Source organism: Salvelinus sp. IW2-2015, linkage group LG14 (assembly GCF_002910315.2).
Source record: "Salvelinus sp. IW2-2015 linkage group LG14, ASM291031v2, whole genome shotgun sequence".
In the NCBI taxonomy this organism is placed as follows: Eukaryota; Metazoa; Chordata; class Actinopteri; order Salmoniformes; family Salmonidae; genus Salvelinus; species Salvelinus sp. IW2-2015.
Window position 1 is genome coordinate 31284191 of NC_036854.1, and position 15036 is coordinate 31299226.

At 43.3% G+C, this 15036-nt stretch overlaps 1 protein-coding gene and 1 long non-coding RNA gene across 2 annotated transcripts; one reads left to right on the forward strand and one right to left on the reverse strand.

Annotated features, from left to right (window-relative positions):
* Nucleotides 1-1238: 1238 nt before the first annotated feature.
* LOC139028620 (uncharacterized) lies at nucleotides 1239-1529 on the reverse strand. The gene is made up of 3 exons (XR_011480819.1): nucleotides 1507-1529; nucleotides 1367-1411; nucleotides 1239-1273 (listed from the first exon to the last, which is right to left on the reverse strand). It is a non-coding gene; the product is annotated as an uncharacterized lncRNA (long non-coding RNA).
* Nucleotides 1530-1972: 443 nt separating this feature from the next.
* Nucleotides 1973-14858, forward strand: boc (BOC cell adhesion associated, oncogene regulated). Its single transcript, XM_070446631.1, is given in 20 exon segments — nucleotides 1973-2174; nucleotides 2983-3126; nucleotides 5290-5583; nucleotides 6862-7406; nucleotides 7634-7799; nucleotides 7900-7968; nucleotides 8312-8524; nucleotides 8787-8836; nucleotides 8838-8904; nucleotides 8907-8946; nucleotides 8948-8975; nucleotides 9212-9267; nucleotides 9269-9289; nucleotides 9291-9416; nucleotides 11622-11623; nucleotides 12029-12211; nucleotides 12644-12855; nucleotides 13015-13103; nucleotides 13333-13484; nucleotides 13617-14858. Coding segments are annotated over 20 exon segments (2802 nt in total). The 5' UTR covers nucleotides 1973-1987; the 3' UTR covers nucleotides 13775-14858.
* The last annotated feature ends 178 nt before the right edge of the window (nucleotides 14859-15036 follow it).

The window sequence follows — 15036 nt, forward strand, 5'->3', positions numbered from 1 at the left end:
ACCTAACTGTTAGTGGGTTGGTTACTGTGGTGACAGAGACTGAGGGCCTGAACTGGTTAGTGTTGTTACTGTGGGACAGAGACTGAGAGGCCTGACTGTCTGTGGTGTGGTTACCTTGGGACAGAGACTCGAGGACCATGACTGGTTATGTTGGTGGTCTACTGTCAGGAAGGACTGAGGACCTGAACTGGATTTAGTAGTGGTTATGTGGAGACAGAGACTGAGCCTGACTGGTAGTGGTTGGTACTGTGGAACAGAGACTGAGGCCTGACATGGTTAGTGGTGTTACTGTAGGGACAGAGATGAGGCCTGAACTGTTAGTGGTTGGTTCACTGTGTGGACAGAGACTGGAGGCCTGCAGGTTGAGTGGTTGCGTTACTGTGGGAACAGAACTGAGGGCCTGACTGGTTAGGTTTGGTTACTGTGGAACAAGACTGAGGCACCTGACTGTTTAGTGGTTGGTTTACTGTGGACAGAACTGGGCTCTGACTAGTTAGTGGTTGTTACTGGTGGGACCAGAGACTGAGGCCTGACTGTGGTGGTTTGGGGTACAGACAGATGAGGACCCGAGAGTGATCTTGAGGACCTACCTGACTGGGTTTAGTGGTTGGTTACTGTTGGGACAGAGACTGAGGACCTGACTGCAGTTGTGATGGATTCGTACGTGGGACCAGAGACTGAGGACCTGACTGGTTATGGTTGGTACTGTGGGACAGAGACTGAGGACCTGACTGGTTAGTGGTTGTGTTACTGTGGCAGAGACTGAGGACCTGACTGTTTAGTGGTTGGTTACTGTGGACAGAGACTGAAGGACCTGACTGGTTAGTGGTTGGTTACTGTGGACAGAGACTGAAGGGTGACTGGTTAGTGGTTGTTACTGTGGGACAGAGACTGAGGCCTGACTGTTAGTGGTTGGTTCTGTGGACAGAGACTGAGGGTCCTGCTGGTGTTAGTGGTTGGTTATGTGGACGAGACCTGAGGGCCTGACTGAGTTAGTGGTTGGTTACTTGTGTAGGAACAGATGCTGAGAGGGCCTGACTGGTTAAGTGGTTGTTACTGTGGAACAGAGACTGAGGCCGACTGGTTAGTGTTGTAATGTGGACAGGACTGAGGAAATCTGAACTGGTTAGTGGTTGGTTTACGTGGGAAGAGACTGAAGGACCTGAAATGGTTAGTGGTTGTTACTGTGGGACCAGAGAAATGAGGGCCCTGACTGTTAGTGTTGGTTACTGTGGGACCAGAGACTGAGGACCTGACTGGTTAGTGTTGGTTACTGTGGGACAAGAGACTGAAGGGCCTGACGTTAGTGGTTGGTTACTGTGGGACAAGAGACCTTGAGGAACCTGACTGGTTAGTGGTTGGTTACGTGTGGGAGCAGAGACTGAGGGCCTGACTGGTTAGTGGTTGGTTACTGTGGGACAAGGAGACTGAAGGACCTGACTGGTTAGTGGGTTGGTTACTTGTGGACAGAAGACTGAGGGCCCTGACTGGTTAGTGGTTGGTTACCTGTGGGACAGAGACTGAGGACCCTGACTGTTAATGTGGTTGTTACTCGTGGGACAGAAGACTGACCTCAGTCTCTGTCCCACAGTAACCAACCACTAACCAGTCAGGTCCTCAGTCTCTGTCCCACAGTCGGCCCTCTGCTCTGACACACTGCTCTGTTCATTGAAGGAGAATTAATCAAACGGTCTAGAATGGTAAAGCCCAATTTGGCAGCAGGGCTTGTCCTTTAGTTTTGGAATATTGCCTTGAATTGGAATGTCTATTTTAACTAGTTCACAACTTTCCATTCTATAGTTCTTGTGTTGTCATACTGTTCCAGATTGATGGACGACAGACTAAAGATTCTACACGGGCTGGTTGGGTTGAGGAAGCACATGCGTCTATAGGAGAGCTTGTGTTTTGCTGTGGTGCTCTGACACAGCTAGAGCTGCTCCATGGTGGGAGTGTTTGGGTACATGTTTATATGTATCTGCGTGTATTCATGTCTGTCCTGACCTCCTCTCTCTCTCTGTGTACCTCAGAGCTGCGAGACTTTGAGCAGGACAACCAGCAGGACATTGAGGTGGATGAGGGGAACACGGCTTTGATCCAGTGTCACCTCCCTGAGAGCCAGCCCAAGGCACAGGTTCGCTACAGTGTCAAACAGGAGTGGCTCGAGACCTCCAAAGGTATGGATCTATCGTTCTGTTACAGGCCTATTATCTCTACCTCTCTATTAGCATTCTATCCCTCGCTCTCTCTCCTCTTACTCTCTCTGATATTGTCATTAGTACTTTCTCTCTCTGTCATTCTTTCTCTTTCGCTCCCCCCTCTTTCTTTCTCTGTCCTTCTCATTAGTAATTTCTCTCTCGCTCTCTCTCTCTCTCTCTCGCTCTTTTACTATCTCTTTCCCTGGATTACTGGAATGCTGTATCTATCCTGCTATCTGGCCCATCATAAAACTGCAGATAAGGCAGCTCTATCTGGGGAATGTTGAAACATGGGAATACTCTTGTTTGTTTTGCAACCATTTATTTCTTGAGCTCTTTGAGAAGAAAATCCCCACTCCTCTGTGGCTGGTATATAGATGGCTGGGAGCTGTATGTAGGGCTGTAGGCAGGGCTGTAGATCGGGCTGTAGGCAGGGCTGTGTGGCTTATCAGAGAGCGGGAAATGATAACCACATTGAAGAGAGTTTACTGGCTGGCTCTCAGTAAAACTCCAGGGTGCCTCCCTGTGGCTGGTGCTGACAGTGCACTCTGTTGTTGAAAGAGACTCGTAGGCCTACTGCTATTGCCTGCTCAGGTTACTCAACTTACTATCTTTCCTAAAATACTGATCTGGGACTTTAAAACAATTTTATATTATATATATATGTCCATGCCCAAGGATAACATCCACAGAATTGTCTCTCGGATCAGTTCTAATGACCAGTACCAATACCCAGCCAGCCCAGCCTCGATGATTAAAGCCACCCCCTGTCTGTTTGTGTCAACAGGGAACTACCTGATCATGCCATCAGGGAACCTGCAGATAGCCAACGCCACTCTGGACGACGAGGGGCCCTACAAGTGTGCTGCTTACAACCCTGTCACACAGGAGGTCAAGACCTCCACCTCCACTGACCGCCTGCGCATACGCCGTGAGTGAGCACATCACGACCAAACACGACTAAACACTGACCATGAACAGATACAGCATACACACCTTCCTCTGTAAATGTCTAATTGACAAAGTCATTTCGATCATTTAACTCTTGGCCTACAATTTCCGCGCCCTGCGGAAATCTAATTAACATAACAATAAAAAAGATCCCCATCAAAATACGTCTGTTTAAGCTAGAGATATCAGTGTTTTTGCCTGGGCTGAGTCTCAATCCGCCGATATCGCCCTTCCGCATCTGTGGTGAAAGGTGGCAGAGCTAGAGCGGTGTTTGTCAGACCATGAGACATCCCGGAAATCAGTCTTCTCAGGTCTGTAGCTTCATAATGTTTTGGCCACAAAGTATTATGACCACTTTATGAAAAGATGGGACTCTCACGAACATGATGTCGTTCTCCGTTTTGCTCTAGGGTGACCACACGCCTCAGATTTGTCTGAAGGTCCCCGGTACCAGTTTAAAAAAATTATGGAAGTATACAGTACCAGTCAAATGTTTGGACACACCTACTCATTCAAGGGTTTTTCTTTATTTTTACTATTTTCTACATTGTACAATAATAGTGAAGAAATCAAAACTATGAAATAACACAAATGGAATCCTGTAGTAACCAAAAAAGTGTTAAACAAATCAAAATATATTTTAGATTCTTCAATGTAGCCACCCTTTGCCTTGATGACAGCTTTGCACACTCTTGGCATTCTCTCAACCAGCCTCACCTGGAATGCTTTTCCAACAGTCTTAAAGGAGTTCCCACATATGCTGAGCACTTGATGGCTGCTTTTCCTTCACTCTGCGGTCCAACTCATCCCAAACCATCTCAATTTGGTTGAGGTCGGGTGATTGTGGAGGCCAGGTCATCTGATGCAGCACTCCATCACTATCATTCATGGTCAAACTAGCCCTTACACAGCCTGGAGGTGTATTGGGTCATTGTCCTGTTGAAAAACAAATGATAGTCCCACTAAGCGCAACCAGATGAGATGGCGTGTCGCTGCAGAATGCTGTGGTAGCCATGCTGGTTAAGTGTGCCTTGAATTCTAAATAAATCACTGACATGGTAACCAGCAAAGCACCCCACACCATCACACCTCTTCCTCCATGCTTCACAGTGGGAACCACACATGCCGAGATCATCCGTTCACCTACTCTGCGTCTCACAAAGACACGGCAGTTGGAACCAAAAATCAAAAATTTGGTCTCATCAGACTAAAGGACAGATTATTTTTTTTGCTTATTTGAGCTGTTCTTGACCTAATATGGACTTTTATCAAATAGGGCTATCTTCTGTATACCATCCCTACCTTGTCACAACACAACTGATTGGCTCAAATGCATTAAAAAGGAAAGAAATTCCACAAATTAACTTTTAAAAATGCACACCTGTTAATTGAAAATGCATTCCAGGTGACTACCTAATGAAGCTGGTTGAGAGAATGCCAAGAGTGTGCAAAGCCATCATCAAGGCAAAGGGTGGCTGCTTTGAAGAATCTCAAATATAAAATATATTTTGATTTGTTTTACACTTTTTMGGTTATTACATGATTCCATATGTGTTATTTCATAGTTTTGATTATTCTACAATGTAGAAAATAGTAAAAATAAAGAAAAACCCTTAGCTGTGTCCAAACTTTTGACTGGTACTGTATATTGAGATAGTTTAGTACCTAAAAAAAGGGGATAAATACATGTACAAATCTATATATAATTTCCTGATCTGTCTTTTATCTCTAAGATATAAGACAGACACTAAAGAACAATCTCTTACTATCTGTGGCTCCATGTAGTGAATCTGCTATTCAGTGCGTTTCTATTGGCTAATAGCATTAATACCAAATTAAATGTTTCATCCTATAATAATAAATAAATAAATGTGATACCTTAAGAGGTCTTAACATTCTAAATCAAATAGATAAATGATCCTTGGTATGACCATCTTAAAACAATTCCATATGTTAGCTTAGAAACCCCCCAGGCAAATTGAGTAATTTTATTAGCTAATTTGATTTGTTTCTAAGTAATGGGATTTGTAACTTTCAAATACCTCTTAATAAGATTATAACAAGGCCAGTGAGATGCTTCACTGAAAAACAACCCATTGCATAAACACAGTCCCTCTCTCCCTCCTTCCATCTCTCTCTCTAGGTTCGACGTCGGAGGCGGCCCGTATCATCTACCCCCCAGTGTCTCGCACCATCATGGTCACTAAGGGACAGCGTCTGGTCCTGGAGTGTGTGGCCAGCGGCATCCCGACCCCGCAAGTCACATGGGCCAAGGACGGTCAGGACCTGCGTTTCCATAACAACACGCGCTTCCTCCTCAGCAACCTGCTGATCGACGCGGCGGGCGAGGGCGACTCAGGGACGTACATGTGTCACGCTGACAACGGCATCGGATCAGAGAGCGCTGCTACTGTGCTGTATGACGTGCAGGTGTTCGGTGAGTAGTGCCAACCTGTGTGTGTAAAAAAATATATATATCCCCAAACTTTGGTCCTCACTTATGTGTTGAGTAGGATGATACTAGGAGGGGTTCTAGTAAGAATTGAATATGTGGTTTAGTAAGGATGATATGGGTTTAGTAGGATGATATGGGCAGTAGGTATGATATGGGTTAGTAGGATGATATGGGTTGTTAGTGAATGATATGGGTTTAGTAGGATGATATGGGTTTAGTACGAATGATATGGGTTTAGTAGAATGATATGGGTTTAGTAGGATGATATGGGTTCAGTAGGATGATATGGGTTCAGTAGGATGATATGGGTTCAGTAGGATGATACTAGGATGAGGTGTTATGTGTGTTTCTGTTCCTCTAAAACAGTGGTTTTCTAACCTCTCCTCGGGGACCGACAGACATTTCACCATTTTGTTGTAACTCTGAACTAGCTCACCTGGTTCACCTAGTCAAGGGCTTGATGATTAGTTGACAAGATGAATCAGGTGTGCTAGCTCTGGAATAGATGAAATACATGGAACGGCTGGAAGTCCCGGGGGAGAGGTTGGAGAAACACTGTGCTAACACTCCTGTATGATGGGTACAAAATTAAGAGTTCTGAAAGGATTTGAAACTTATGGAGTCGCTCCATTTTAGGGGATTTTTGTGAAGAGAGTTTTGTCTGCGTCGTTGACTTGATGATTAGACTGACTCACGTTTGGTGGAGCGAGAGAAGAGTGGGCTGTGTGTGTGTGTGTGTGTGTGTGTGTGTGTGTGTGTGTGTGTGTGTGTGTGTGTGTGTGTGTGTGTGTGTGTGTGTGAGCTTGGCAGAGCCCTGTTGGTATATATATAATATAGAGGGTTATTTTAGAGTGTGTGTGGAGGACTTGAGCAGGACTGGGTTATGGATGACTGTTTTTCCAGTGAGTTGTGGGGCCTCCTCTCAGCAGCAGCCCCTAATTAAAGTGTGTGCTGCTGTAGCGTTAATGAGCTCTGGCTCGTCACGACCAGTCAACCATCAACTGACTGGCCTGTCTCTGCACGGCACAGCCCCACACACACACACACACATACACATGAACACACATGCTGGCACGCACACCGATACAGACATACTTAATCAAGCTCACTCCCACACAACCAGCCATCACTCACAACCAACCATCACTCACAATCAACCATTACTCAAGCTTAAATGCTAGACATTACCTTACAGTGTTCTCGCTCATTGACACACACACAGACTAACTCTCTCTCTCCCTCTCCATTCTCTCTCTGCAGAGCCTCCCCAGGTGACCATGGAGCTCCAGCAGCAGGAGGTGTCGTGGGGGGAGAGTGTGCGCTTCAGCTGCCTGGCCAGGGGTAAACCCACRCCCTCTGTGGTATGGCTCCACAACGCCCGCCCCCTGGCCTCGTCACCACGCCACCGCCTGTCTGCCCGCGTGCTGCGTGTCATCAACGTGGGCCCGCAGGACGATGGCCTGTACCAGTGCATGGCTGAGAACGGTGTGGGCAGCTCGCAGGCTGCCGCCAGGCTGGTCACCGTCCCAACCGGTGTTCCGTCTCGGTCAGGGAAGCTGCCCTCCATCCTGCGTCCACTGAGCCCAGACAAGGTGCTGCGGGAGCAGGTCCCAGTGAAGCCTGGGGCCACGGGTAGCGTGCTGACCCTGGACTGCTCTGAGCTGACTGGGCAGATCTCTGTGGCAGAGGCCCCTGTCATCCTCAGCCAGCCCAGGACCGTTAAGGCTGACTTCTATGATCTGACCTGGAAACCTCGCCACGATGGAGGCTCTCCTGTGGTGGAGTACATCGTCAAGTACAGAAAGGTACAGGCTAGTTATGGACACACACGTATTCTACACACAATGTTGCACTCATTCAGTGTAGATTGATATTTGTCTACAACTACAGACATGACTCATTCTCACATCATCCTCACACACTGACTGATGCCTCCTCTCTCTCTCTCTCTCTCTCACTCACACACACACACACACACACACACACACACACACACACACACACACACACACACACACACACACACACACAGATAGAGGACCCTCCAGGTGAGTGGACCAGCAGCAGTATCTCTGGGTTTCTCCACAAGCTGACCCTGGCCAAGCTGCAGCCAGCCAGTCTGTACGAGGTAGAGATGTCTGCTAAGAACTGTGCTGGCCTGGGACAACCCGCCATGATGACCTTCAGGACAGGCAAAGGTACATCCATTCATCTATCTATCATCACAATGATTATCATATATCCCACTACCGTATTTGTGTCTTTTTGCAAACACTCTTGTTTTTTCCGTGCCAACAGGTCGTAGGGGTCCAGGAGGTCAGAACGAGCTCCCTAAAACTCCTCCAGTACCATCACCTCGCCTCTCTCGTAAGTCCCCTGCCCCTCAGCTACTGMCACTCTAACTAACCAGTGTGGTTGTTACATAGTTGACACACAGATCTCTAACATCCTGCCAGAGCCCTTATCAAGCTGTTTGACTGTTAACCCCCACCTTTCTACTCTGTACTAACACGTGACCTGTCTTGATCTCTCTTTCACTTTTAACACTCAAGGATGAGCTCACAGTAAGTCTTTGTAAGTTTGTTACTGTACCTGTTCGTGTCTGTTCATGTTTGGGCTTTTGTGTTTCTGAGAGTGTCTGTCCTTGTGTGCCTTAATATGGAACAATATTAGATTTGATGTCCGTTTAACCCCGATCACTTTTCCACAGCTCCCGAGGCCCCTGATAAGCCCACCATCTCCATGGCGACTGAGACATCTGCGTACGTGACATGGATCCCCCGCGGTAACCGTGGTTTCCCCATCCAGTCGTTCAGAGTGGAGTTTAAGAAGCTGAAGGGGAAGGGAGGAGGGGAGTGGGAGGAGGCCGTCACTAACATCCCCCCCCAACGACTGTCTGTGGAGATCACTGGCCTGGAGAAAGGTGAGCTTCATCACCATCATCATCGTCGTTCCCATCATAATGTTATTCCTCATTATGACAAATGGCGTCATCATCATTAGCATGACTCTCATTATCATGGACATTACACTATCAGTCATCATCATAATCCTAGCTATTTAAATAATGACTGTAATCAACATGGTGACCAGATGGTAACCATTAGTGTGAATGGAGAAACACAGAGGCAGTGTAACTGGTGTTTAGTTAGTTTAACCCACGCGGGCTTTCTGTTTCCCTGTAGGCATGTCCTATAAGTTCCGTGTGTTGGCGGTAAATGTGATTGGCGCCAGCCCCCCCATGTGCCCCCTCTAAGGCCTACACGGTGGTGGGTGTGGCACCCAACGAACGCCCTGTAGACGGACCTACATCACTTATAATGAAGCCATCAACGAGACCACATCATCTCAAATGGACGGTGAGTGGAACAGGTGTGTGTGTGTGATGTGTGTGTGTGTGTGTGTGTGTTGTGTGTGTGTTGTGTGTGTGGTGTGTGTGTGTTGTGTGTGGTGGTGTGTGTGTGTGTGTGTGTGTGTGTGTTGTGTGTGTGTGGTGTGTGTTTGCGTGCGTGCGTGTGCGCGCGTGTTGTTTATCATATAAGTATGGCTATAACTCTTGTTACTGTTGTTATGCTAACATTAAACCGTTCATATTATTTCTTCTCCACAGTAACTTCCGTCACAACACACTGTCTACGGTTTCTACATTTCTACGCCGACAGACAGTACACGACAGTGACTATAAGAAGCGTGGTGGAGGGGGACCGTTACTGGCACTCTATCACTGACCTGCAGCTGAGACGGCTACACATCAAGATGCAGAGCTTCAACGAGGGGGGAGAGCGAGTTGGCAACGTGGTTATTTAGAAACAAAGGTGAGCAGATCTCATAGTTCTCTTGGTGACACACGCTTACTATTTAACATTTAGTCATTTAGCAAAGATACTTACATTTATATTGACATTTTAATGTCATTAACAGTACTTAAAGCATTATATGAACATTTAGTCATTTAGCAGAGAGACTTACATTTTATATAACATTTTTAGTACCATTTAGCAGAGAGACTTACATTTAATTTAACATTTAGTCATTTAGCAGAGAGACTTACATTTATATTACATTTAGTCATTTAGCAGAGAGACTTCATTATAATATTACATTTTAGTCATTTAGCAGAGAGACTTACATTTATTTAACATTTATCATAGTAGCAGAGAGACTTACATTATTTAACATTTATGTCATTTAGCAGACACTCTTATCCAGATACTTACATTATATATTTAACATTTAGTATCATTTAGCAGAGAGACTTACATTAATTATTAACATTTAGTCATTTAGAGAGAGACTTACATTATATTGACATTTTTAGTATTTAGCAAAGAGATTACATTTATATTAACAGATTTAGTCATTTTAGCAGAGAGACTTACATTTATATTACATTTTAGTCATTACAGAAGGACTTATTTTATTAGACATTTAGTCATTTAGCAAAGAGACTTAATTTATATTAACATTAGTTCATATTAACAACTCAATATAGCAGAAATAAGACCTTACAATAATTATATTTAACAATTAATAACATTAGTCAAATTTAGCAGAGAGACTTACAATTTATTTAATATTAGCAATATTAGCAGAGAGACTAATTATATAATATTAGAATCAATTTTAGTTCTAGAAGACTTAATTATATAATTAATCATTTAGTCAATTTAGGAGAAAGACTAACAATATTTATATTTACATTAGTCATTGTAGCAGAGAAGACTTACTTTAATTTGAACATTTTAGTCATGTTACAGAAACTTACATTTGATATTAACATTTTAGTCATTTAGCAGAGAGACTTACATTTATTTACATTTTATCATTTAAGCAAGAGAGACTTACATTTATTATTAACATTTAGTCATTAGCAGAGACACATTTTATTAACATTTAGTCATTAGCAGAGAGACTTACATTATATTAACATTTAGTCATTTAGCAAGAGACTTACATTTATATTTACATTTTATTCATACAGAGAGACTTACATTTATATTAAATTTAGTCATTTAGAAATTAATTCTTATACATTTATCATTAGCAGAAGACTTACATTTATTTACATTTATATTTAGCAGACCTCTTATCCGGAAGACTTACATTTATTAAGTAGCATTTAGTCATTTTGCGCGAGAGACTTACATTATATTAACAATTACATTAGCCCAAAATATTACTATATACATTTAGTCTTTAGCAAGAGACTTACATTTTATATACATTTTAGTCATTTAGCGACTTACATTTATATTAACATTTATCATTTAGCAAAGAGACTTACTATTTATATTTAACATTTTATCATTTTAGCAAGAGACTACATTTATATTAACATTTAGTCATTTAGCAGAGAGACTTACATTTATATTTACATTTAGTCATTTAGCAAAGAGACTTACTTTATTTAACATTTAGTCATTTAGCAGAGAGACTTACATTTATATTACATTTAGTCATTTAGCAAAGAGACTACATTATATTTACATTTTAGTCATTAGCAGAGAGACTTACATTATATAAATTTATCATTTCAGCAGGACTTAATTTATATTTACATTTAGTCAATTTAGCAGACGCCTTTCCAGAGAAACTTACATTTATATTAACATTTTAGTCATTTAGCAGAAGACTTACATTTATTTAACATTTTAGTCATTTAGCAGAGAACTTACATTTATATTACAATTTTAGTCATTTAGCAGAGAGACTTACATTTATATTAACATTTTTAGTCATTTAGCAAAGAGATTACATTTATATTAACAGTTTAGTCATTTAGCAAAGAGACTTACATTTATATTTACATTTTAGTCATTTAGCAGAGAACTACATTTATTATTAACATTTTTAGTTCATTTAGCAGAGACTTACATTTATATAACATTTTAGTCATTTAGCAGAGAGACTTACATTTATATTTACATTTTAGTCATTTAGCAGACACTCTTATCCAGAGAGACTTACATTCATCTTAAGACAGCCAGGTGGGACAACCACACATCACAGGCATTTTGGAGGGGTCGAGGTGAGGACGAGGAACACTATAGCATGCTTGTTAAAAAACACCATACGTGGCTAGGGTGGTCCAGCAGTCTAAGCCTCCAGAACACACATACTGCTGCAGCCAGAGGAGGCTGGTGGGAGGAGCTGTAGGAGGACGGGCTCATTGTAATGGCTGGAATGACATAAATGGAACAGTATCAAACATATGGAAACCACGTTTGACTCCGTTCCATCAATTCCGTTTCAGCCATTACAATGAGCCCGTCCTCCTACAGCTCCTCCCACCAGTCTCCTCTAACTTGTCTCTCTTGCTATCCTATCCAATAAACAACAAAAGTGTAATTCTTCATATAATGAATTTGATAGCCTGACTGTAATACATGTTGTTATATCAAGTAAACAAACCCCTCTGACCCCCCAGCTCGTCTGAACCAGCGGCCCTCTCCATCGGAGGCGTCGTCCCAGAGACCAGAGCACCCCGGGGGGCCTGTGCCCCGCCCCAGCGACCTCCCCTACCTCATAGTGGGTGTGGTCCTGGGGGCCCTCGTCTTCATCATTGTAGCCTTCATCCCCTTCTGCCTGTGGAGAGCCTGGGCCAAACAGAGTTAGTAGTTATGATGATGATGATGATGATGGGAGGGCAGTGGTAGTAGTTGTTGGATCAATTACGATTTTGGGCTGGATTCAATCCGTATCGCCAATGTATTGCGGAAGATCAGCGTTAAAATGTAAAGATAATTTCTGATTGAGCCGTCATATGCAGCGTTTACCGTGAATGCGGACTCCGCGACCACGGGAACATTGCCTTTAATTGTCAATTGAGCTATAAAGCGGCTCTTCAGCGCTACAGATTGAGTAGAGCCCTTAGGCATCACAATTGTTGTGATGAACAGTTGTCCATCTGAATTGACCAATCTGCAATTTTTAATTGACTAGTAATTCATAATTCCCTCAATTCTTCCCTCATATCCACATTCTTGTCGTGTGTCAGTCTTGTCCATATCTAACAACAGTGATTGTGTTTTCTCCCCTCCAGAGCAAACATCAGACCTGTGTTTCCCAGCCGTGGCGCACCCTGTCTCCTCATGCCAGTATACCATGGTGCCTCTGCAGGGCCTGGCTCTGGTTGGCCACTGCCCGCTGGACCCCCATTTGCCCCCACCGCACACCATCTACCCCCCTAACAGAGAGTGCACGCCCAATGGGAAACACCATTACCCCACACACCGTTTGCCAGGACTAKGCCAGGTGAGTTCCATCAACGTTTGGAGGTTAAGCTTGTCAAGGTCATGTCTTGTGCATCTGCCCAATAAATCTCTGTTGGGAGCGTATTAGCTTTGGGCACCTTATTCATTTGTTTTTCATGTGTAACAGAAGTCTAACAGATGTCTCTTGTTCCTATTGCAGGAGGATGTGGAGTATGATATGGAGTGTGGCACGCTGCTAGCACAGACCATGTCAAATGGACACGCCCCAGTCTACCACTACTCTAACAGGTAGGTACAGTACTGTTCTCACATATCCTCAATTTGTTAGTCATCCAGACAGTTTTTCAGTCCATCTGTTTATTTTTATTTTATTTATTTATTTAACCTTTATTTAACTAGGGAAATCAGTTAAGAACAAATTCTTATTTACAATGACGGCCTACCAAAAGTCAAAAGGCCTCCTGTTGGGTTTACATGTGTATATATAATCATTCTCACCCAAACATCTCGCTCTCAGTGAGCCTGGAGACGGTGAGGACTGCTGTCTGCCCGATGACTCCACCCTCCAGCTCCTCAACACCTCTGAACAGCCAATCAGCACTCAGGACCTGACGGGCAATGCCCATTTTTACAATGGGGACATCATACGGGAGGTTGACATCAATCTAGGTACGTGTCTGTTCTCACAAAACTTTGTTAGGAAAAGGTATGCATTCACCTCACACTTCAGCCATGAATGTGTGTACTCCCACTGCAGATGTCAAATAACCATGTATCTTCTTCCCCTCTCTGTCTGTGTAGACCTTCTACCCTGCTCTCCCTCTCCTCTGCTATCACTGGAGGAGAACTCCACGGCGACAACATCAACAGCTACAACGCCAGAATCCCAAGATGCACTTCCACTCCAGAGTGAAACACCAGCGGGAGAAAAAGGGACGTCAGACTCAACAGATGCTTGAAAAACACTCTCAGAAAAACATAAAACAAAAAAGTCTTTATTTTTGTATCACAGATATTTATATATTTATGCTTTTGTACATAAACATTGTTTTGTTATGCTGTATATAAGGATATGTTCATATTGAAAAATACATGTATCTGTATGTCCTGTCACTAAAAACAGGAGAGTTTCTGTGATGTTGTAATCCTGCTATGTGATTGTATATTCATGTCTGCATACCTTGAGGAAGGAGGGGGAGTATCTGTGATGTGTTTCCAATCCTGGTGCTGATTTGAGTCAGCGCATTCTGTTGAAGGTTTCATCTGCCTGGCCACTGTTTCTGACTAGGCACCAGCAGCACAACTACCAGTCTGCTTTAAGTCCCTGTAGAACTATGTTCCCCTTATTTCCAACTCAGACATCTGGTTATTATACGATCCTGATAGTCGCATGTCAGAAAAACTCAAAAAGACCAATGGACAGGGTTGTGCTGCTCAGTAGAGGAACAGAGAGCAAGCTTTTTGAGGGGGCACTACCTCAATATGTTCAATGAAAATGCATTTTATACACCCCCCTGATGTATCAATCGGTTTTGACCCTGTGTTGTATATACTCCCTCTTCTGTTCAGTGTTGTCATAATGGTACAAGTGTCCGCCGTTTCATATAGAAATAACAGAAATGAATTTTTCATCAAAAGTATTAAATGTATGCAACTTAAAATCATTCTGCCTTCAGTAGTTTAGAGTACAAAGAAATATATTGTATAGTTATTTATTTTTAGGAGCCTGATTTTTGTTTTTATCACTGAATGGGAAAGATTCTGGAAGTTTTGTTACCTAGTCACACACAAGCTGACTGAAATGACAGTCTGTTTCTGCTGGTCACTAATCCAAATGACTGCCTTGTGAGGGGATCTTTGACGGCTGCGTCAATATTATCCTTCCCTCACACATTGGTGCATCAGTATTAGCCTTCCCTGTGAGGCATCGGAGATCAAAATGAAGGAGTTCCTGAATCTGTAATCCATCTTTGTGTGTAGCTGTTGTCATGGTTACACCGGCTGGAGCACTATTGCATGTAAATAAAGCTTATAATGAAATCACCTTTGTTTTCGCGTTTCATTTTTAACCCTGTTCAATGGTAGGGAATTGAAATAAAGCAGGTGTAATCGCAAAAATTCTCGCAAGCAGCCATTTCAGATAGCTTGCTTTGATTTGTCCCTCACTCAACTGAAGGCACATACAGTACTGTTAAACTAGTGATATCTGGAGGACATCCTG